Below are 23,842 nucleotides of genomic sequence, written 5' to 3' on the forward strand. Positions count from 1 at the left end.
CAGCCCGCGCGCCTCCTCCCACGGTGGAGCCTGAGCCCCATGCCATCCCCCATTCCCGCACACGCGGTGACCCAAGGGGACACCCAGCCCCAGCGCCACGTCCATCTCCCAAACAAACCTGCTGAACTCACGGTTTCCATTTTAGGAAACAGGTCTCATCACCATAACTACGCGGGTGCAGGGACCACGACTGATGAGGGTCTGGGAGACCCCAGGAACTGCAGGTGCTCCCCAAACAGAGGCCCACGTGTGCCCAGCCTCACCCAGACGGGCAAAGGAAGGGTGTTCTCACAGGCTCAGGAACACGCAGGCAACCCCTGCCTCCCAACCCTGGAGTTACAGAAACCACCGCACGGGGAGAGCACCAGTGACCCCTCAGTGGCAGCCCTGCGCTGACCCCACGTCTCAGCCACACCGAGGAGCTGCCCTTCACTAGCACACATCACCGAGGGCGAGCCCCGCAGTGTCCCCTGGGGGGGGCCGTCCCGCAGCCCAGAGCCCGTGTCCCCGGAGGGGCCGTCCCGTGAGCTCAGAGCCCGTGTCCCCGGGGGGGACGTCCCGTGAGCTCAGAGCCCGTGTCCCCGGGGGGGACGTCCCGTGAGCTCAGAGCCCGTGTCCCCGGGGGGGCCGTCCCGTGAGCTCAGAGCCCATGTCCCCGGGGGGGGGGGCCGTCCCGTGAGCTCAGAGCCCGTGTCCCCCAGGGGGGGCCGGCCCGCAGCTCAGAGCCTTTCTGGGGGTGCATCGCCCACCGAGCCGGCACAAGAGCTCACGTCTAGTCACCCCTCTGGCTCATCAGCGGAGCGCCACGCACCCCAATTAACTGAGGCAGCCGCCTCCATGTCCACCGGGGATGTGCCACAGTCTCGCCCCTTCTGCCTGCCCCTCCCCAGGCCACAACCGCCCCCCTGAAACTCACTCACGTGGGAAGGGGCCCCTGCCCCGCAGACACGGAGCGAGCAGGGCCGTGGCCCAGGAGACACAGATGCCCCTCAGACCCGCCGCTGCCTTTCGGACGAGCCTCCCGGCCCCGTGCTGACCGCCCCTCACCGGACCCCATTCCCGAACCGGGCCCACCCCCCAGCAGATGCCACCGCCCCGCTTCCCGCCTCCTGCCCACCAGGGCAGGCACTGGGTGTCCACACTGAAGGAGCCATCCTGCCCTAGCTCCTCAGCAAGCCTCACCCCCTCCTCCAGGCAGCCTCCCCGCTTCCTCATCCCTACCCTTGGGTCAGACGGCGGGCTCCATAAAGGAGGGCCGTCTCCTGGGAGGCAGACCTGGTCCGAGTTCTGTAACTTCCGAATCAGACCTGACACATCATAGAATCACCCCCAGCGGGGGCTCCCTTCTCAGAGGCAAACGCCCACCAGAGACCACCCTGTCAGTAGCGTCAGCCCCTCCTCCCCCGGAAGGCTCGGTCCACGAGCCCACGGAGCACACGACGCAGGCCCAGAGCCTGACCGCGCGGAGGCGCCGGCCTGAGAGGCAGTGGGCGTGAACGCGCCCCAGGACCCCCGTCCTTCAGGGCTGTCCACCCGGCTGCCCCGCAGGGCTCACACCACTGGGTTCAAAACACGCAAAGCAGCTGAGACGTTAAAGCTGAGCAGTGTCTCCACCACAGCAGCCTCCGCCCTCCCTCCCCAGCGTCTCCTGCGCTGACAAAGCAGGAAAGGGCACAGCTGACCGTGCGCAGCGGTGACCAGCTGAGCTCAGGGTCGGCGGCAGGACAGGTGGCAGGGACACCGGCGGACAAACGACGGGCTGCAGACCCTGGGCGCACCGCGGTGGTGGCTGCGGCCGCGAGGAGGTGTGTGGGTGTGGGCGCGGCCTCCTGACCTGGGGAAGCAACCCCGAAACCCCGCCAGGCTGACCCCCACCACCCCGGAGCCGGGCGGGACCCGGCCTACAGAGAGACCCAAACTCGGGCAAACAGACCAAATTCCCACAGCGGAGGTACGCGGAGGTCCCAGGTCAGAGGCAGTGAAGCCAGAAGGATGCAGAGACACCTCCGCGCTGGCCGTCTCTCCCCCACGGCTGTCCCCACGCTGCTGGGGAGCTGGGAGAGGTCTGCAGAGAGGCCCGGTGCTCAGCCTCGCCTCACCCCGCCCCCTGCCGCAGCCCTCGGGGGCCTCAGGGCTAAAGGGACAGTGCAGGAACCACCGCCTCTGAAACTGAGACACACCACCATCCTTGATGAGATCTGGCCTCCGGTCCTCAGCACCGGCCGAATGCTCTGGCCCTTCCCTGGGGTCGGGGTCTCCTCCTGCCTCCTGGGCATCCATGTAGAGAGCTTGTTAAAGACCAGAGTCCAGAGAAATGAGCTCCCGTGAGGCGGGCGTGCAATACTGGGAGGCGAGGGTGAGGCCCAGCACAAGACTTTGAGAAAAGACAGGTAACACTGGGCGCTGGAGGATGTGGAAAAATCGGAGCCCTCGAGCTCGGCTGGTGGGGACGCAGAGCGGGCGACGCTGCAGAACGGCCGGCAGATCCTCAAAAGGCTCAACGCGAGTCACCGCAGGCCCAGCCGACCCCCTTCCCAGGAACGGGCCCAGGAGAAGCAGAATGTGCACGGCAGGCCAGCGGGGCAGGCCCCCCGGACGCCCAGCACCGGCGGGGCAGGCCCCCCGGACGCCCAGCACCGGCGGGAGGAGACCAGCGGGGCAGGCCCCCCGGACGCCCAGCACCGGCGGGAGGAGACCAGCGGGGCAGGCCCCCCGGACGCCCAGCACCGGCGGGAGGAGACCAGCGGGGCAGGCCCCCCGGATGCCCAGCGCCGGCGGGGGACCAACAGCCAGGCAGTAGAAGGGTCCTCGGCCACCAGAGCGAGTGCCACACTGACATCCAACGTGCTGAGTTCTGAAAACGCCAAGCCGGCTGCTTTTCCAAGCTCGCGTGAAACAGCTAGGACAGGCAGACGCACAGACAGGAGGCAGACGGGCGGTGGCCAGGGGCTGGGGGTTTCTGGGGAGGCGGAGGGAATTAGGGGGAGAGGGTAGCTAAGGCATACAGAGTGTCCTTTCCAGAAAACAAGCTTCCGTTGACTGTAGGGACAGTCACACAGCTGTGCGACACCAGAAACGGCTGGGCTGTACACCTCACGGGAGTGACGTCCGTGTGCGTGAACGACGCCTTAGCGAAGCCATCGCAAAATGCAGCTCCGCGAAGAAGTGGGGGGACTCCCCCCGTCAGAGCAAGCAAGCAGGCCAGGACCACCAAGGCCGGCCCCGCACGAGGCCCCCACGGCCCCCCCGCGCCCTGGGCTGGAGGGGCCGGCCCTGCACACAGGGCTGGGGACGGGGAGACAGAGCTGGAGGGGGACCCAGGGCAGGGGGCTTTCAGGACGGAATGGGAATGGGGCTACAGGGCAAACGGAGGATGCCGGAGGGAGACGCACAAGTGTCTGAGGCACCCAGCCCAGCGCAGGGGCTCCGAGACCCTGACGCATAGCCCGCTGCAGCCCCAGGTCGGGGCGCAGAGAGGGCTGCTCCTGAGAAGACTGGGGGAAACGGGAAGCGGCTCAGGGCTGATGCGGCCGGGAAGGCAGGACCGCGCTCCAGGCAGACACCCAAGAGCGAGCCGCGCTCTCAGAGCCCCGCTGCTTGGCTCCGTCTCCCTCCCAAGAAGCAGCCTTACCATGTAAGGGTGGGACCGAGCTCTGAAGCCACAGCTGCAAGAATCCACCTTCTCAGCTAACTTCTAGCAAAAAAAAAAAATAGGCCCACCACGTAAAGAACCCAAAGCTGGAAACCTCACTTGTCTAACAGCCAGCCATCTCAGGCAAAGCAGTCAGGTGAGGAGCGCTTGTCAGCAAGTGGCCGGGGACAGCAGGAGTCCAACCGGGACTGCGGACCAGCCCCAGGCTCCCTGGGGGCACCCAGAACAGGCGGGCAGCGCAGCCAACGCCAGGCCCCAGCCGGGGGGCAGCCCCTCGCTGCAGGCTCACCCTCGGCCAGGACGGAGGCCCTGGGGGCCAGGGGTGCGGCAGGTCCCAGTTGTGTCCACAGCAGGACAACAGGAGGGCTCACGCTCCGTCCCACCATCTCCTGCACAACCGGCAGGGCCTGCCAGGGCTGTGACAGGCGATGACATCTTCCTCCTAAGAGCACCTGCAACGGCCTGGTTCCGCTGTCCTCAGTCTCTCTGGACGGACCAGTAGGGACTGGAGGTTATGAACAGCCTGACCAAGCGCTCTCCAGGCGCTCCATAATTCAGTGGGAAAAGTGTGCGAACCACTGGACCGTGGACTCGGCCCACCCCTGGTGTAGAGCACCGCATGGTGGGCAGCAACCTGAGGGCCCTGTCAGGGACAAGGTGCTGTGCCATCCCAGACCCGACGGAGCCCAGGGGGCAGACGCAGACACAGCCGACCACAGACAGGACGCTCTGCGGGTCGCAGGGTGTTAGGGCCAAGCCACGTGGAAGTCCACATCCAGCGCTCCACAGGGTCACTTCTGGATGGGGAGGGGTGGCCAGGGGCGCCCACAGGGCTGCACAAGCAAACACAATCACCTGTCACTTGAGCACGAAAGGAGAACGTGCCCACCCCAGCAGGGCCCCCCGCACCCACCCGCACCCCCCAGGAAGGGGCCGATGTCGCCCACCGCGCAGCCTGGCCACACAGCGGAGCTTGATTTCCAGACGATGAAACGGCAAGGACGATCTCTGCCGGGGCCCGGCCGCCGTCTGAACAGGGTCAGTGCCCAGGGCGCACGCCACACACGACAGAGTCACGGAGCAGCCCTCCAGAGGCCTCCTGCGAACCCAAGAGTCAAAGCGCCCTTTACTCAGGCATCGCTGCTTTCCCCGGCCAGGCGCCAGGGGACCGGTCCACGCCCACCCCTGCTTCTCCAGGCCCCTGAGGAGGGACGGTCCCCAGCCAAGCTGCGCACGTTAAGAAAGATGTGGGTGAGGACAGATACGTCTCTCCTGGCCCTTGAGTCAAAAGCCACCGAGCAGAAATAACCTGTGCACAGCTTAGCAAAACAAAGGTTCCTTCCTGATACAAATGAGATGCAGCACTCCACACAGCCTTTCAGAAGAACGGAGAGAGTCTGGCGCCAACCAAAAGCGAGCCAGGTGATCCACTTTAACGTCCACGGAGGGAAGCATGTTTGCTCCAGCTGAAACACTACAAAAACGCTAGAACTCGGAATCAAACAATTACTGGGAAGAATGTCTGCACAGCAAAATTCTCTTCCCTTTGAGACTGAAATGCCCCACCGTGCTTAATTTTCCTGACATTTCTGAGGCTCTGAAGCCACAGCTAACGGATCTGAATCATCTGAGTAAAACCATGTTAGAGTGGATGTTACTGGAAAGCCAAGAATAGAATGCTAAATATACAGACACACTCCCAGACCAGGCACTTTTGTAGAAAATGATCAAACGTGAAACTAGATGAAGCTGTCCTGTCCGTGCCAGAGTGAGCAGCTCACCTCCAGCAGGGAAGAATAAAACAGCGCTCCTGGAAGCTAAAACAAGAAAAACACAAAAACAGCGCCTACCTTTGATGAATAAAAGCACTCCTCGCCTGTGCGTGAACTTAGCCTAAGAAACACCTCACCGCTGCTCACTGCCAGCCAGCAAAGGAAGGCAGGGGTGGAAGGCATGTTGGCTCCGTGGTCTGCTTGGTCAAGGGACCGCCCCACCGCTCACCTTGGAGGGGGGTGGGGGGGTGTAGTGCGGGGCTGCCTGGGCCTCCATCTGGGCCATCACCCTCTTTTCTTAAACAAGCATGCCACTTGGAGCCGCATTCTGCTTTATTTGGGTTGGCAGTGTAAGTACCAACAGCGGGGTGGCACCGCGGCTGCAACACGAACTAGGTCAGCCTGGGCCTGCCTCCGGAGCCGGGGGAGCACCAGGCCTTGGCTGACTCTTCTCCCAGTGGCCTCGGGTGCCGGGTGGGAGGCCCCAGAAGGTAAAGGCCTTGGACAGTCAGCATCCTTTTTCTGGCCTTGAAAAGCTTCTCGCATCTTTCTCTTTAACAGGCAAGAAACATAAAGTCCTCCAGGCTTTCAACAGAAGCCCCTTGTTGGAGAACTAGAGAGATACTAAGTTAGAAGGTAAAATGAGGGCACCCACACATGGGGGCAGCCACAGGGGGCACGAGACAGGCGGACCGGCAGAGGCCAGGGCCGTGGACTGCAGGGTTGGGAGAAAGCGGCCAGAAGTCAGGGGTTGGGCCCAGGAGACACGGGCTGGGGTCTGGGAACCAGAGTTCAGGGTCAAGCTTCCTGGGTCAACACTGGGTACCAGGGTGTGGGGCCCTCGAACTGGGGTTCTGGGGTCAGGATTTGGGGACCCTGGACAGGGATCAGGACTAGGATTTAGGGACTTGGGTTCAGGGACTGGTCTCTGGGTTCAACCCACGGAGTTTGAAGGCTGGACCTGGAGACCAGGATTCCAGGGACAGGGCTGAGCTCCCGGGTCCAGCGCTCAAGTCTGTGCCTGGGTGCCCGGGATCCGGCCCGGGTGCCTGGGTCCCGGGGCTCAGGACTCGGGGTCTGGGTCCTGGGACTTCGGGCTTCAGGACCGAGATCCGGATCCCGGGGCTCAGGGTCCGCAGTCCGGGGGTCCGGGGTCCCAGGTCCGGCGCCACACTTACGTCGTCGAAGAGCGAGCCCACGTTGGCCGTGACCAGCAGCACCGCTGTGCCCGAGGCGGCCGCCTTGCCCGCCATCGCGGCCTGGGCCGGGACAGCCGCTCTCCGGAGCCGGCCGGCCGGGGTCTCCGCGCGCCGCGGCGTCAGCTGCGCTGAGGGCCGGCCCCGGGGCGCATCGCGGGCTCGGCCGGTCGGGCCGGGCCGGGCCAGGGTCCGGCCGCGCTCGCTCTCGATCTCCGCGGCCCCGCGCCCGTCGCTCTCCGCCCGCGATCACCGCGGCCCGGACGCAGCCATTAGAATCGCGGCCGCCGGAGCTCCCGCAGCGCCGCCGCCGCCGAGAGCAGAGGCGAGGCCCTCCCGGGCCGGGGGCGGGGCGAGCGCGGGGCGGGGCGAGCGCGGGGCGGGGCGAGCGCGGGGCGGGGCGAGCGCGGGGCGGGGCGAGCGCGGGGCGGGGCGAGCGCGGGGCGGGGCCTGCGAGAGGTGTAACAGGAGTACGAGGGGCGGGGCGGGGCCTGCGAGGGGTGGTGCGGGCACTGGGGAGGGGAGGGGCGAGGACTGGGAGGGGAGGGGCATGAGGGCGGGGCGGGGCGGGGAAGGGGAGGGGAGTGAGCGGAGGGCGGGGAAGCCGTGGGAGGGGCGGGGCTTGGGAACAGGGCGGGGCCTGAAGGGCGGGGTCTGCGCGAGGCGCTCGGGCGTTAGCCTCTGCCGCGCTCCTGTCAGTCAGCGGCCGTCCCGCCTTCCCCCGCGCCGCGGCTGCGCACAGACTCCTCCCGCACCCCATGACGTCACGGCCCTGCTCCCACAGGGCGCGTCTTAAAGGGGCCGCGCGCTGCTACTGGCTGCTGCCCGGCGCGACCCCCTGGCCCTCAGGCGAGGCTTGCGGCGGGAGCGCGTGGCCCCGTGCGAACTGCGCCGGACCCGCACAGAGGAGGGCGGCGAGGCCAGGCCGCCGGGCCGCGGGTTGAGGGCCGCCGGCGTGCCGGGCCGGTGTGTCCCCCAGCGCACGCCGCGCGCCCGGTGGTCGGCGGAGGAGACTGGACGCGGGAAGAGACGACAGGGAGCCGCGCTGAAGCTGGCGTTGGGCGTCGTCCGCGTGGCCGATGCGGGTCCCGCGTGGTTCCCGGGGCTCTGAAGGCGCCTGCCCTCGCAGCCGCCTCCCCGCGGCGCTGGGGTCCGGGGGCGTGTCCAGACGAACAGTGTCCAGGGGGCGTGTCCAGGCGACACTGTCCAGGGGGGACAGTGTCCAGGGAGACACTGTTCAGGGGGACAGTGTCCAGGGGCGTGTCCAGGGGGACAGTGTCCAGTGGGGACAGTGTCCCGGGGGCATGTCCAGGGGGGACAGTGTCCAGGGGGCGTGTCCAGGAGGACAGTGTCCATGGGGCGTGTCCAGGGGGACAGTGTCCAGGGGGCGTGTCCAGGAGGGACAGTGTCCAGGGGCGTGTCCAGGGGGACAGTGTCCAGTGGGGACAGTGTCCAGGGGGCATGTCCAGGGGGGACAGTGTCCAGGGGGCGTGTCCAAGAGGACAGTGTCCAGGGGGCGTGTCCAGGGTGGACAGTGTCCAGGGGGACAGTGTCCAGGGGACAGTGTCCAGGGAGATTGTCCAGGGGACACGGGAGCTGGCGCACTGCCCCTCGGGCCGGGCGTGGCCCTACGGGGAAGGCACCCCCTCCTGCCCGCATAAAGCCCGTCCAGTCCCTATGGCAGCTGGCTGTGGACCAAACATGTCCCCAGATTGCCCAGGCGAGGCCAACTCCCAGTGTGGCCGCCTGTGTGACGTGCCTCCGGAGGTTAATTAAGGTTACAGGCGGTGATGAGGGTGGGACTATTTCTCAACAGCCTTACTTCTATAAGAAGAGACCCAGGACACTCGCTTCCCCCCACCAGCTCCCAGTTTGGACAGAAGAGAAGAGGTCATGGGAACACAGCCTGCTGGTGGCCGTCCACAAACCAGAAACAGAACTGGAAGAAAAACCACTGTCGCTTAGGCTGCCCGGGCTGCGGTGTTCGGGCTGGGCAGCATGAGCTTACTGACGCGGCGTCTCTCTCTTACTTTTTGACAGGAGCAGCCAGAGCCGAGGGCACCCTCACAGAAGCTGGTGCGGAGGCCTCGCTGCCGCCCAGAGCCTGTTTCCTGGGCAGTGGCATCGCCCCCCTACCTCAGCTGTTTTCCCCCTCCTGCCCCAGTTCACTGCGGTCCAGGAACAAACCCCACTGCACACGTGCACACCCGCGCACACACGCATTCTCTCTGAGACTGTGCCTGGGTCAGGGAAAGCTAGAGAGACTCTAACCCCGTGCCCCCAAGCCAGAATCACGCCGACCCCAGGGATGTCCTCCGACCTCAGCTTGTGCCCCCATCACTCCAAGATGGCACCCCTTCCCCTCCCACTCCAAGCCATCAGCAGGTCCTCTTGCCCAGGGATGCCCTGACCCTTCAGCAGGGGAGGATTTGTAGTCAGAGGTGTTCCCACTGGCTGGGCAGGCCTCCGGGACCTGTTCCTCCCCACTCTGGCCACCCCGTCCACGTGGTTCCGCCAGCTCTGAAGCCACCGTTTCCCTCCCTCTGTCCGCTCCCTTTGCTGCAGACCCAGTCCTTAGAGTCGGGCCGTCTCTCCCCAGAGCCAGTGGGCTGTGCCCTCCCAGGCCCTCGGAGCACACTTCTCTGTGCCCACAGCCCACTGGGGAGCCTCACTGTGATCACAGTCTCCTAATTCAGCCGTGCGCCCGGGTGCCTCACTGAACAGGGCCATCTCAGATCCAGCCCGTGGCCACAGACTCCTGATTCCCACTGTCTCCTGATCCCCACTGTCTCCTGATTCCCACTGTCTTGGACCCACGGCCACGGCAGGGTCCAGGCCATGTGCCCCGGGGGGACTCGACCAGCTTCTGGCTCGTCAGGCTTCTCAGCACCCCGGGTTCCATCAGACCCCTCTGACCCCTGCCGCCGCACCCCGCTGACCCCTGCCACGGCGCCCCACTGACCCCTGCCACCGCACCCCACTGACCCCTGCCGCCGCACCCCACTGACCCCTGCCACGGCACCCCACACATCCACGTCACATCACCCACCTCACCATGGAAACCAGACTCTCGGGTCTCCTCAGCCTGTCGACTGCCTCCCCTCCCGCACCACGTGGGCACAGCCTGTCACAGAGAAACACTCCGGAAACATGTATCGCGTGAGTCGATGACATGCAAGAACCATCTCCGCACCCAGGGCCAGGGCTCCCCAACCTTCAGAGTGAAACTTAATGCTGACCACCTGTGTTAGAAGCCACGTTCATGAAATCGTTTTTCCCTGATGCCCTTCTTTGCCTTTTGAACATTATTCCATGTTTGTTACCTTTGCAATAATAAGAAGAAGGAGGAGGAGGAGAAGGAAGAAGTCCTGCAAAATTTCAGGAGAGGACTGGCCCGCCTGCCTTTGCTTTCTGCCTTTGATCATCTACATAGAAAACCCTCAACAATCTACAAAACATGCCACTGAAAAAGTGAATTTAACAAGTTCATGGAATTCAAGTCAATATTCAAAAATCAGTTGTATAGCTATATATCAGAAATGAACATTGGGAGAATAAAATTAAAATCATTTCCATTTATAATAGTGAGAAAGTTAAAATGTGTAGGAATAAATGTAACAAAAGGTGTACAAGAAACCTACAGAACACGGAGAATTAAAGGTAAAGATCTGAGGACGGCCCAGTGGTCCAGCGGTTAAAACTCGGCTTTCCAACGCAGGGGGTGAGGGTTTGATCGCTCCTTGGGGACCTAAGATCCCACACGCCTTGCAACCAAAAAACCAAAACATGAAACAGAAGCAACATTGTAATACATTCAACAAAGGCTCTAAAAATGATCCACATCAAAAAAAAAAAAAATTTAAAAACATGTAAGTAAATGGGGAGATACACCATATTCGTGGGTTGAAAAATTCTGAGATGTGAAAATGTCAGTTTTCTTCAACTGATGCACGGATTCATGCAACCGCACTCTAAACTCAGAAAGCTTTTTTTTGTTTGATTTTCTTTAGATATTAACAGGTTGATTCTAAAATACATATGGAAAGGTAAAATACATAGACTAGATAGGAGAGTTGTGAAAAAGAGCAAAGCTGGGGTCCTCACATTGCCTGATTCAAGCCTGACCATGAAGCTACAGAACAAAGACAGTTCTGTCGGCAGAAGGACAGACACGTAGATCAGCTTAGGGCAGAACAGAGGATCCATATCTGTGTGGTCATCAATTTAGACAAAGGAGCCAAATCAATGGGGATTGATTGTCTTTTCAACTGATGGTTCTGGGATCCGTTGGACATCCATATGAAGCAAAATAAACCTTGATGCACATGGTATCAAAGGTAACCTCGAAATGGATTATAGACCCAGCATAACAGCTAAAGTTTCTAGGATCAAGTTTCTAGGAACACTTGAGGGTATTTCTGGGACTTGGAGCTGCAGAGGCTTTCTTAGAGAGGACACCAAACATGCTGCTTGTAAACGAAAGAGAAAAAGAAAAAAATGCATTTTATCAAAATTTTAAAACTGTGTTCTTTGAGAAACAATGTTAATAAAATGGAGAGAGGCACCCCTTTAATGCTCCAACGTCCATCGAGAATGGGTGGGGTCAGAATCCTGGTGCCGCAGTACCACACGGCATCACTCCTTCTGTGACTTCTGAAAAGGGCACCTCCGTCCACGGTGACAGAGGGGACCAGTGGCCACGGGGCCCAGGGTGGGAGAGGGTTGCGTGCCAGGGGCAGAGGAGGGAGCTTGTTGGGAGAAGGAAACATCCCTGGTGTTGGTTGTGGTGGTGGTGATAGGCGCTGTATACGTTTGTTGAAACTCACAGAACTGTTCACTGAACATGCGAGCATTTCACTGTACGAAAACCTCAATAAGGCGAATCTGAACCATTTGGAAAGGAAAGTAGACTAACCATTAAGATTGTGCACATCTACACTTTCTTTTTTAGAGATTTTCACTACTTTATTTTTTATTTTATTAATTTCCTGACTTCGGGCTTCCCTGGGTCTTCGTGATGCAGGCAGGCTTTCTCTAGCTGTGGCGAGCGGGGCCCCTCTTGCCGCAGGGTTGGCTCTAGGCAGACGGGCTCCGTTGCACCTCGGCAGGTAGAATCTTCTCAGACCAGGGGTCAAACCCGTGTCCCCTGCATCAGCAGGTGGATTCCTAACCTCCAGGCAAGTCCCATCTGCAATTTCTTAACACAAGATAACATAAACCCAAATCCTCTAAAACTGGGGCGTTCTTTATAATTTGTTTATTGGCATAACCTGGAAAGGACAGCAAGCTGGAGTCTTCCCAGCCCGAGAATCCCTCCGTGTGTCTCCCGTGTGGACGCGGGGCCCCGACCCCTGCTCTCCGTGCTGCGCGGCATGTGCGGTATGCAGAAATCGAAACCTTTCTCAAATCTGCACCTAAATTCCATCTGGTCCCAAGGGTTTCGGGCGAGAGATATGGAGCTTGCACTGTGACAGCGCCTGGGAAGACAGACCGGTTCAGACCTGCACTTTCATCCTTAGAAAATGCACTGCAAGAGGCTGCTCTCCGTCCACCCGCCCCACCCCCAGCCTCGCCTCCCGGGGCGTCTGATCAGATCAGCGCTGCAGACACCCGGAGGGGGGTTGCCTGGCTGAGAGGCCGGCCTGGGGCACAGAGCGGTGTCAACAGCCCAGCTCCGCTGTAGAAACGGAACCTCCGAGGGAGGGGACCACTAGCCCGGGCTCCCGCGTCTCAGGACGCACCCATACAGGGCTGGGAGGACTCCGGGACGCCTGTCCTGACTTCAGAGGCCCTTGACAGCTCCTCCGTTTGGTTTGTTCTCGTCTGCTCCGTAAAATTAATAGTGCCATCACCGTTCCCAAACTTGTAAGGTTTGGGGCAACCTGCCGGCCTGGGCCTCGCAGTCTGGACCCTTTGTCCACTCACCCTCAAACGCTGACCCATCCTGACCTTCCCCTTGCAGCCTGACCTAAGGGTGAGCCTGGCACTTGACTTTAGGGGGAATCAGAGTGCACCGTGGTTCCTCAAGGCAGAGTCTCAGTGAGGCCTGCTGTCTGGGGAGGGTGGTTAAACTCCACCTCCTTGGCAGAAACAGATTGCTAAAGGGCCAAGTTATTTACATAAAATTATGCAGACAGAAATGTTGGCGTTTCTGTGATTCCGGCAGGCAAGTGCTCACATCCATCAGGTGGGCTCCCGGGGTAGCACTGCCCAGGCCGAGGGACCACCAGCCAGGGTTAATTAACCCTTTGGAGTCAAAAGGACAAGTTGGTTCCAGAATCGTTGAATCCTGAATGATAACTAAAACGAAGTGTGGAACATTGTACGAGGAAAATCTGTGTCAGGGTTGGCAACGCTCTTTTAAAGTTGTCAAAGCTCCTGGCGCGTCAGCTCCTTTTGAGGGTAAAGAGAGAGGCTGTTCCTTCTCCCGCTGACCAGGCTTTGAAGACTCGCAGGCTCCTCTGATAATCAGTACTGCTCAAAAGGGCCATTCACAGCCGTGGCTTTTTAAGGATCTCAGCCCAACTGTAATTTCTGTTTTGCAACTTTGTATTTATGAAATCAGCTTTATGAAGATTCATCTCCATTTTCCCTTCAAAAATACCCTAACTTTATAAGAAAAAACCCTCCACAAGTATCTGAGCCCTTAATCAACAGCAGTCTGTGAGCACACGCCTCTTCTTTTCTTTCCTTTTTTTCCTTCTCCCTTTTTTTCTGAGCTTTGTATAAAGAGGGTCCTGTTGGTTTTACTCGTCAATGTGGAAACGGGGCCCCATGTGGAAGTGAAAGCTGCCGTTAGTCGCTCAGTCGTGTCTGACTCTGTGCAAGCTCATGGACCACACCCCGCCAGGCTCCCCTGTCCATGGACTCCCCCCAGTAGGAAGACTGGAGTGGGGGGCCATTTCCTTTTCCAGGGCATCTTCCCAACCAAGGGATCAAATTCACGTCTCCTGCATTGGCAGGTGGGTTCTCTACCAGCTGAACCACCAGGGAAGCCCGTGGAAGTGAACAGACGGTGAATAAGCAGGCAAACACAGGAGTAAAGGACCCGCTGGGTGGGACTGGGTTCATGAGAAGATACCGTCCTATTCAATGTTGCCATCATTTTGAGTAGTGGCCTGGTCATCGTCAAACCTCACTACTTACATAGGTTACATGTTTCTATTAAAAGGAGCTTCTCAGTGATTTGTTTTTGCCAACCCACTACATCTTTGCTTGGCGGATCCTCCTTAATCACCTCCTGTGCCATTGGCTGTGTTTTTAAGGAAAACGGTAGGAAGCACAGGGCAGCCCCTCCACCAGCCCTCCAGGCAGGCCAGCATCACGGGGCTGCACTTTAGAGCTAGCTTTTCTGAGTTAAAAAAAGGAAGGGAGGAAGGGAGGAAAGAAGGGAAAAAAAGAAAAAGAGTTGGTCCCCACGACCCCTGAAAGAGTTTTCCGCACGTTCAGGCCAGTTCAGTCGCCTCAGACCCTCCCTCCCCGAGGCTGAGGGTCACTGCACTGTCCTCCAGTACAAGTGGTCCTGTGAGGGCGACCCCGGCCACTGGCCTCACCTCTGTTACAAAGGCAGTGTGTTTTCAAGTCTTCTTTCGTTTAAAATATCTACTTATTTATAGCTGGTAATATTGAAACAGCTTCACGCCTAATAACAGGGTTGTCTGGATATTGGTATAATTAAGGCAGGCATACCTCCTGGATCATTGCATGACCATTTGTTCATTTCTTAGGAAAACTCAAGTCTAAGAAGAAAAATCAGTAAAGATCAAATGTTTCATTTTCCTGTTATATGTATTTATGTCTTCTTGGTTCCTCTATTAAACAAATATATCATTAGTAATATTAAGAGTATTCTGATATTATACAATGTATTGCCTTATTTGGTAAGAAGTTTTTATTATCTTCTTAATTATAAAGTTAAAATATGTCAATATAAAAAACTACTACAATATTGTAAAGTAATTAGCCCCCAACTAAAATAAATAAATTTATTTAAAAAAAAAAAACAAGCTTTTCTATTAATGCAAGGATTCGTGTATATCCTTTGATATAACTCCCTTTTTTAAATTTTAACACCATGCATACTTCTTAAATTTATTCCTGGGTACTTTAATCCTGTGCATTGTCATTAGGAGTGCGACAGCCTCAATCACATAGTCAAACTGGTGTGGTTTGTAAATAGAAATGTTAACTAGTCTAAATATATATTTAAAATTTTTAAAGTATCTTCTGGTTTTCTCTCTTTAATTATTTATTAGGCATTCTCTTGGATTTTTCAGGCAGGCAATCACAAGAACAGGTTTGAAATGATAGCATTAATACTATTTAAAGCTAAATTAAGATATCCCCCAAGGATGGAAAATACATGACAGACAGTTCTTCAAACCATAAATAGATTCAATTAAACTGTTTATTTTTTGAAATGAGCCCAGTGAAATATTTCCTTTACCACGTGTCCTACCATAACGTGTTGAATGTCCTTCCTTGAGTAATAAACCATTCCGAGCAATTCTTTCAGAAGAAAGACCTTGCTGGCCTGCCCGCTGGGCCGGCGGGGGCCGCAGGGGAGGGGAGCAGGGTGGGGCGGGTCCGGCCTGAGGCCTGGCTGGCCTGTGCCCAGCTCGGTAGCCGCCTTCCGCGGGTGACCTCTGAGGCCGGCAGGGGAAACTGCCCCAAACTTGGCCAAGTGCAGAGGGTATGCCTACCCCAAGCCCCCTCACCCTCCAGCCTTGACAGCGAGTCCAGGGCCAGCTTGTGGCACAGTCACGCTAGTTACAAGACTCATTCAAAACTGAAAGCCTGCTTAAACGCAGCTTATTCCGCCTTTTCCAGCCAAGGTCCAGGAAACACAGGCGCCCCTGAGACTCTGGGGAAACAGAGGACCCCGCCTGACCCCTTGTGGCTCTGGGGCAGCGGTGCCCACCATGTGTGGGGGGAGACCCCGGGCACCGGGACCAGGGCTGCTGCTGGGAGGCCTAGGGGAGCGGGTCACACCCAGGGCTCAGGGGACGGCAGGCTGCACCCAGAGAGGACCCAGACTGTGGGGAGGCGGGCTTCTGATCATTCGGGCTGCTTCCCAGGGCTGAGTCTGACCTTGCGGAGAGTGAGGCCCGCCGCGCTAACACACACGCGGTTTAGAGAATCTGGGTCCTGGTACTGGGCACCACTGTGTGTCGCTGGCAGGACTTTCAGACCCGGTTCCTCCTTTGAGGCGCAGAGCGCGGCCGATTCCTAGCTCCTGAGGGCGCTGAGAGAGAGGTCACCCTGGCCTCGTGGGCGCCCACGGGGCCCGGCCTGGGGAGGGAAGGACAGGGAAGCAGCCTCTGGACCCCTCTGTCCTTCACCCCTCAGAGGCCACGGGCTCCTCCCAGCTCCTCCCCGTGGGCCTGGGAAGCCCCCTACCCTTCCTGGCTGATTTCTGAACAGCGTGGCTTCCACGGGGCATGACTCAGGGTAGGACACCCTCCACGGTTCCCCAGGCGCCCTGCCTGCTCTTGGTCTGCAGGACAGAGTCCCGCTCCCTCCACGCGTCCCCTTGAGGCTGGCAGGATGCAGGCTCTGCCAGGTCCCTCCTCTGGGGGACCCCTCTCCTGTTCCGGTGGTGCCAATGACTGGACTTGTCCTCTCATGGGCATGCAGGGTCCAGGGGCTCCACGTCCCCAGACGGGAGGACGAGATGGACCAGAGCCACTTCTGCAAACTTCCCCATGACAGGGAGGAAGGCAGGACCAGACAGACGGACAGGCCGACAGAGCCCGGGACAGTGAGGGTCTCAGAGGCAGAGACAGACTGATGGGCTGCAGACGTCACTGAGCGGGGCTGGAGCCCCGGCCACCCACCAGCAGCTCTGGCACGTCAGCACCCGGACCAGGAGGCCCCGTCCAGCAAGGTGCCCTCCACGGTCAGCCTCGTCCCAACCCCCTCGGAGGACCACTCCCCGGGCAGTGTCTCAGGGGTGACCCTCAACACGTCGGGGCCCTTCATGCATGTCAGGGGCACAGGAACAAGGCCCCCAGCCACTGGCCTGAGTGACAGTATGACTGTGAAGTTCCCCTGGCGACCAAAAGCAGGGGCAGAAGGGCTGGGCAGTGGTGCCAGTCGAGGAGCCATGCAATTCCTTCTGTCCGGAAGCAAAGGGCGATGTTAACTAAGCTTGGAATGAAATATTCATACGACCAGAGATGAAACCTTCATGAGAATAGGATCAGAGTCATGGGAGGAGAACTGCTCACAGGATGAGCCGTGTTTGTGCCAATGCACAGGACGTGTAGCTGGGGTCTCAGCTCAGGTCCCCCAGGAAGTCCACAGGCCTGGGCACAGAAGGTGACCGGTCCTGTACGGAGAGAGGAGGAGGTGACCAGGCAGAGCCCAGGGACCACCTGCAGGGCGGTGGCCTCGCAGCTCAGGGAGAGAAAGGTGGGCAGAGAGAAGTGCCCTGTTGTTGTCTCCCAGGGTGGCCCGCGGGCTGGACCCAGGCAGAGGTCCGCAGGCAGGCCTCAGTTCAGCCTCTGAGCCTCTGAGCCGGAGCAGAGAGGGAAGATGGGGACTGAGCGTCCCCTCCCGCCCCAAGGTCCTGCATAAGCTCTCTCTGGCCCCTAAGTTTGAGCAGACTGGGGCACCCACAGCCCAGGTTTGCTCCTCTCATCCTCTGGCTCAGTGGCCAGGCCTCGCTTGCTGGGGGCCCTCCAGTCCCCAGGGGGTCCGCGGTCAGCGGCTCTGGAGGGATGGGCTCTCACGCTGGGCTGGCTTGCCCCCTCGGGCGGACTCACATTCCCTTGCACGTGACAACAGGTTAAACTCCCAGAACCAGTTTCCATGCTTTACTTCCCTACAGACCCCTCGACCAGGAGGCCAACTGCACCTGCCATGGGGCACGCCCAGGCCCGGAGCTCGGCACCTGCCCTCAAGGTCCCAGCTCACCCGGCAGCAATGTGCCTGAGACCAGGCCACCCCGCGGGGGACCCTCAAGGTCCTCCATCGCTGTGACCCGGGTTCCGGGGGTGCTGTTATCTCCGTGGGCTCCCAGCGATCCTCTGACATCATGGCTCTTGGGGCTCTGCTCAGCGGCGCCTGGCCCCCAAGATGGGCAGAAAGGACCCCCCATGGCCCCGGTCCACACCGCATCTCCTCCTTCCCGGCAGGCTGGGCTCTCTGCCTGCCAGAGGGGGCCCTAGGCAGCGGGGTTCGCCAGGGCAGGGGGCTGGCCCACGGGCAGAGCAAGGGGAGACAGCGGGCAGGCCCTGCGGGGTCTGCAGCTGCCAGCACCACCAGCCAAGCCGCAGGGACAAGGCTCGGAGACGGCCTGGAAAGACCCGGGTGCAGCCAGTGCAGGGCCACGGGGAGGGCAGGAAGGAAAGGGAAGTGGACGGGCGGGGAGGGGCCGCAGAGACTCCTGCCTCCAGCCGGGAGGGGGGCCCCCCCGGGTGGACATTCAGGCACCCTGCAGAGATTCTCAGCCTGTGTGGTGGGTGGCACAGAGACTCTGGTTTACCCTGAACCCACTCTCACAGGCGCCCCACGGTGCCCTGCCGGGCGGTGCACCTGCTTTATTTACACTGGGCCTGGGGCGACCCTCAGCTCCAAGCCTGGGGAGTCTCCTTGGCACCCAGCAGAGCTGGGGCTGGGCCTCACATTGCCCCTAGGGGGCCAGTTCACCGGCCGCTGCCCCTGCAGAGCCTTCTGGGCTGCCCAGGTTGGGTGTAGCCTGAGGGGTACCAGGGTGCTCTGCTGGGCTCCCCTTGGAGCCCAGGGTGCAGGAAGGTGAGCCCCAGGATGGGGGAGCCCAGCGGTGTCCTGTGGGCAGCCTGCTTCTCCAGGGTCGACGGGAAGACCTGAGCCCTCCCCAAAAGAGGAGGTGTAGCTTGGTGGCCCCTGGGACATCCCCACAGAGACATGGTCCTGGTCAGGCCAGGAGGGTACAGGCCTCCGGGTGTCTTCCTCAGCCCCCGAGTGACCTTGGCAAAAGGCGGAGAAGCCCCAACCACCGCAAGGATGCAATGGCAGGTGAGGGACTGGTCAGCCCCCGGCCTGGGCGCCAAGCTGAGTGTTGGGGTCCATCTCCTGTACGAGCTGGAAGAGTGTGTGGGAGAAGCACCCTCCACCCCATCCCCTGCCCCGCGCGGCCCTGTGTTCACATCAAAGAAAGCGACCTGCCAACCAGACCCACTTTTGGAAGCGTTACGGCTGCAAGTCACAGGAGAAGGAGAAGGCCTCCCCGCGGCTGCCCTCTGCCTGCACAGCGGACGGCTTTTCACCTCGAAAAGGCGCCCGATCCAGGCTATTTTAAGCACAGGCCTGAAAGTAAAAGCAGCTGCAACGTGAGCGGTTTTAGGAACACGTCCATTTCCTGGGGCGGCGGAGCCCAGGGCCGTCCAGCGGCCGAGCGGCCCAGGTCCAGGCTCTGCGGCAGCCCCGCTCCGTGTGTGGTGCGGCCCGACGCCGGCGGGCAGCCCGGCTTGGCAGGCCGGTCAGCACCGAGGGACAGCGGCTCATCGGCGGGGACTCTGGACAGAGGCCAGGGCAGGTGTGGCCAGGGGGCCCCCCCACCTCCCGGGACACAGGAAAGAGAGCACAGTCCTGCCCCGACCCTCTGCAGGCAGGCCAGGCGGTGCCCCTGTGGCTCCATCTTCCCCAGGCCTGCAGCTGCAGTCCTAGGGCTTTCCTAGGGCTGCAGCCGCGGCCCCCAGTGGGGTCTGGAAACCCTTCCTGCCTTCTTCCCTCGCCAGGTCCCTGCATCCTGGGCCACCCGCTCCCTCTGTGTGTCCCCCACCCCACCCCTACAGGGTCCCCACTGGCCACGTTTTGTCCAGAGTGTTTGGGGCTGGACACCTCGACTCAGACCATGGGGCTTGGGAGGCGAGGCCTTAGGAACTGCAGTTCTCAAGACCACCCTTCTCCTGCGTCCAGGGCTAGTTCGGTGCCGAGGGTCCCATCTCTGGTTCCTACTCAGCTGTGCTCACCCAGGGGCTCAGGGCCGGTGGGACCCCCACCCCAGGTGGTCACTCTCTCCCAGGCCAGGGGTCTCCGGCCCCAGGCACTGGACTCCCCACCCCCACATGGGGCCTGACTGCTGGCCTCTCTCCTCCCCAGGGGCAGCAGCTCTTTGCTAAGTGGCTCCCCGCCCCACCCCAGCTCGAGCCCCGGGGCCTGGCCACCCCCTGCTCCAGGCCCTCTCCTGGGGAGGGATGCAGGGCACTCCTCTCAGTGGGCGGCCTCCTGTCCTGGTCCGGGTCCTCCCGGGCTTCCCCATGGTCCCCCACGCCCCGGGGTCTCCCGGGTCTCAGCCTCTCATGCCCACGGCCCTCCTCCAGGCCTCTGGGCTCTGTCTGGCCTCCTCGAGGCCTAGCGGTGGGGGGGTTCCCACACTCTGGAAGGGGGAGGAGAGGGGAAGGGGTGGTGAGAGGGAGCAGGAAGAGGAGGGCCCGGATGGAAGTGGAGAGAAAGCAGCCCTCCCGGAGTCCCGTCTGCAAGCAGAATCCAGCGCTGGGAGGGGAAAAGCCTGTGTTCACACGGCCCCTGCTCTCCAGGTCAGCAGGCGAAGACCCTCCCCCGCAGCTCACCCCCACCCGCCACCCGCCCTCCTCCTCCTCCGGGAGGAGGCCCAGCCCTTGCACTCAGCTCTCCTCTCTCCACGACTGGCCGGCGAGGCAGGGCCAGTGGACCTCAGGGCTGGCCGCGTGGCGGCAGGTGGTGGCGGAGCAACAGTCTGCGTGCGTGGACGATCCTGCTGTTGGCGTGTGCTGGGTGTCAGCACTGCCTGGAAGGCCCTCAGCCCCCCTGGGCTCCCAGCTCCCGCAGGCAGGTGGCCCTGGCCCCGGCCTGTTCTTTTTCCTCTCCATGGCCTCCCTTTGCTGGGTCAAGACCTTGACCTTGGCAGGGGGTGTCCCACCTGCCCCCTTATGAGGCCTCTCTTCCCCTGAAGTCTCCCCTCCAAGGGCAGCGCTTACTCTGAGCGAAAAGGTGGATGTGGATGTTCAATCTTTCCTCAAGGCTTGTGGGCAGGTGGGCATGATGCCTCCTTGCCCCGGCTGCCCACCCCTCCTCCACCCCAGGCTCAGAACCCACCCGGCTCCTTCCTGGGAGCTGCCGGTGGTCCTGGAAGGGCGGACGTGGGCAGGTCTGCGTCCTGATGCAAGCTCCCGCACCACGGGCACTGCCGCCTGGGGCGTTGGCTTTGCAGGTCCTGACGCTGCACCGCTCACGCAGGGCGGTGTCCGTGGGAGGGTCCCCCTCCTGTAGGGTCTCTGCTGCCGCAGGTCCCCGTCCAGGCTGAGAGCTGGGAGGACACGGGGCGCTGGGTGGAGCCGGACACGTGGGAAGGTAGCCGTGTCTGGCACCTGCTGGAAGCCAAGGGCAGGGCCGCTGTCTCCCCTCCACTTCTGGGAAGATGCACTGCAGTTGGCGATACTCTGAGATGGCGGGGTTGGGGGGACGTCAGCCGTTCACAGGTGGGTGCCCCTCGCCCTGGGTGGCCCTGGGCCCCTGGACGGACCTCTTCTCGTCCCAGCTGCTCTGATCTGCCACCTCACGAGCCCAGGCATGACACAGACATTGATCTTTGCCGGCACAACAGTGGCTGCACACCAGGGGGTCCCTGCCAAGGAAGGGGGCTGGCTGTGGGGGCTCGACAGCCACCCCCTGAGAGCACTGCTCACGGCCCAGCACGGGGACGGCAGGAGGCGGACGGGCCAGGGGCGGCTCCACCCCCTTTCAGGCCGTAAATTACTTTTTCAGGAGGAAAAGCCTCGTGTTTGCCAGAAGGTCTGGGAGGCAAGCGTGGAAACGCTTCTTCTAAAAGGTCGAAGGACCCACAGGCTTGACGGGAGGCCCCGCTGCGGGTTGGGGTGAGCACGGGAATGGGGAGACGATGGTCCCAGCATGGAGGCCCGCCTCGCCCTCAGCCTCCGGCGTCTCGCCCCGGGGTGGCCCTGGGCCTCGGGGATGACTCCGCGGGCGTGAGCAGTGCTGTCCGTGCTCCCTGGAGGCTGCCTCCCTGGGGGTGGCTGAGCCCCTCTCCAGCAGCCTCGCTGAGGGGCTCCCCTTGTCAGCATCCGTAAGTCACAGCAGGCCCCACCTGAACCCGAGATTCCTGGGTCCCCCACCAGCCCCTTGGACCTCACTCCTTTTCTCTCTGGAAAGGGAGCACGTGTCTGTGCCCCGGGCTCTCAACTCCACCCTGCCACATCCAGGGGTCCGCTCTGCGCACAAGCGCTTTTCTGCACCGCTGCTTGGAGGCAGCATTAGACCCCCAAGATGGCCATGTGGGTGGGACGGGGCAGGCCTGCTGGGGGTGAGGCCAGAGTCCAGCCCTCGGGGTGGGCGCCCCTCAGAGGGGTCCCAGGATTGGTGGTGCGGCGGCTGAGTTTGCATTGGGATTTTCCCAGTCGCCAAAGCCTCCAGTTACAAAAGTGCCCGGTCAGATGGCAGGTGACTGAGGGTAGAGGTAGGAGCGGCCTGAGCCCTGGGGTGGTCCTCTGGCCCATCCGTGGCCGGCAGGCAGGCGAGCCTGCCCCTGGGTCAGCCCCCTGTCTCAGGGCTCAGTCCACGAGCTTCAGGGAGGGGCTTGGAGTACGGCCTTCTACTCTGGGATCTGCCTGCAGACCGCCTCGGGGGATCACTGCTCCCGCGCTGGTGGACATGGCCACCCCGAGGTCCGCGGGCTCACAGCAACAGCTCGGGGCCCCAGAGGTGCTGCCAGGCAGCTGCTTTTCCTGTGGAAACAAATGGCAGCCTGGCCGTTCGGGACCCACCCCCCCGCCTGGTGTGCTAACAAGCTGGGGCCTGGGACTTCCGGACCCCTCCCGTCCCTGAGTGGCCGCAGCTGGGGCAGCTCCTCAGCTCTGGGCTCTCTCCGAGATCCCCGATCATCTGAACGAGGGGCTCCCCTGTCTGCAGGCTCTTGGGGCACTCTGAGCTTTGAGAGCACCCTCAGGGCGTGCTGTAGGGTTAGGGGGAGGAGGGTGTCGGGGGGGTTCAGGTGAAGGAGCTGCAAGCACTGGCCCAGAAGGGGCGGACGGGCTCGAGCGTGCAGGGCGGGACATCCAGCAGCTCGGCCTCCCTGGCCAAGGCCGCAGCTCTTCCGGCCCCTAGAAGGGAGGCCCCCCAGGAGGAGGGGCTCTGTCCCAGCCTATTAATAACTCCTGCGCTGGCCTGGCAGTCAGGCTATTTTTAGAGTCCCTAACGCAGCCCCGTGTGACTCAGCAAGGCCCCCGCTGGGATGAGAAAGTCGCACGCTGGCCGATGGCCGGTATGCACCAGGCAGCTGAGCGTGGGCAGCCCAGGCCCGGACACAGTCAGGCTGGGGCCAGCGGAGCCCTCGGGCCTTGAGTTGTGGGTGCCTGGCAGCCTCCGGGTCCCTGCCCGCCCCGCCCTACCCGCTGTTCCTGCCTTGCACTGCCAGCTCCTCCCCCAAGCAGAGCATGGAAAATCTGATGTCAGAATTCCAGCCTCAGCAAAGAACGTGACCTGACCTTCACCTCCTGCGGAGCTGCGTGGAGCCCCAGGGGGGCCAGGTCTGAGTCCTCCCTCCCTGCAGGCCTCCAGGAGTCCTGGGGGCCACCCATCCCTCACCCCTCCCCGGCCCCCAGGGCAGCCCTGGTCCCACGGCCTCTGCTGACCTCTCCCTGGCATTGAGCGCCCGAGGTGCCTCCCGAGTGTCCCAGGCTGGTCCTGCCCCCGGCAGCCCACTTCCTGTGTGCGACTGGCAGGTGGGCGGTTCGTTACTGGAAGGGTTTCTGGAGCAGCTCACCTGGCCGGAGTGGAGCGAGGAAGCCGCCCTCCTGTGGAGCGAGGAAGCCGCCCTCCTGTTCCCGCATCGCGTCACTGCACCGCCTGGCTGGTGTGGACGCGCATACCCTCCCCTCCTGGGGGACATGTGTGTGGAATGGGGGGAGGGCTCTGGGAGCGCACATATGTGTAGGCACATGTGCTCCTGTGCACATGTGTGTGTGCCCATGTGCTCATGCATACATGCTCACTCATGTGTATATACATTGTGTACACATTAGCTCACTTGTGTGTATATGCACTGTTCACACGTGTATGTGCTCATTTGCATATATACTGTGCACCTGTGCTCCTATGCACACATGTACCTGCTCACTCGGGTATACACACTGTGCACATGTGTACATGCTCACTTGTGTGTATATGCACTGTGCACATATGTGTGTGTTCCTGAGCACACGAGTACATGCTCACTCATGTATGTGCTTCTGTGCACATGT

At 61.2% G+C, this 23,842-nt stretch overlaps 1 protein-coding gene and 1 long non-coding RNA gene across 4 annotated transcripts in view; both read right to left on the minus strand.

Annotated features, from left to right (window-relative positions):
* INPP5A (inositol polyphosphate-5-phosphatase A) overlaps positions 1-6,941 on the minus strand; it is a 158,784-nt gene extending 151,843 nt beyond the window's left edge. For all 3 annotated transcript variants that reach the window (XM_081572856.1, XM_081572858.1, XM_081572859.1), the window contains exon 1: positions 6,603-6,941. In XM_081572856.1, the coding sequence (XP_081428982.1) occupies positions 6,603-6,677 (75 nt within the window). In that variant the 5' untranslated portion in view covers positions 6,678-6,941. The remainder of the gene's footprint in view (positions 1-6,602) is intronic.
* An 8,068-nt stretch (positions 6,942-15,009) lies between these two features.
* On the minus strand, positions 15,010-23,453 carry LOC145539464 (uncharacterized). Its single transcript, XR_014077840.1, has 2 exons — positions 23,365-23,453; positions 15,010-21,210 (listed from the first exon to the last, which is right to left on the minus strand). It is a non-coding gene; the product is annotated as an uncharacterized LOC145539464 (long non-coding RNA).
* Between the last annotated feature and the right edge of the window lie 389 nt (positions 23,454-23,842).

This window comes from Giraffa tippelskirchi, chromosome 2, assembly GCF_054371585.1.
Source record: "Giraffa tippelskirchi isolate mGirTip1 chromosome 2, T2T-mGirTip1v1.2.pri, whole genome shotgun sequence".
In the NCBI taxonomy this organism is placed as follows: Eukaryota; Metazoa; Chordata; class Mammalia; order Artiodactyla; family Giraffidae; genus Giraffa; species Giraffa tippelskirchi.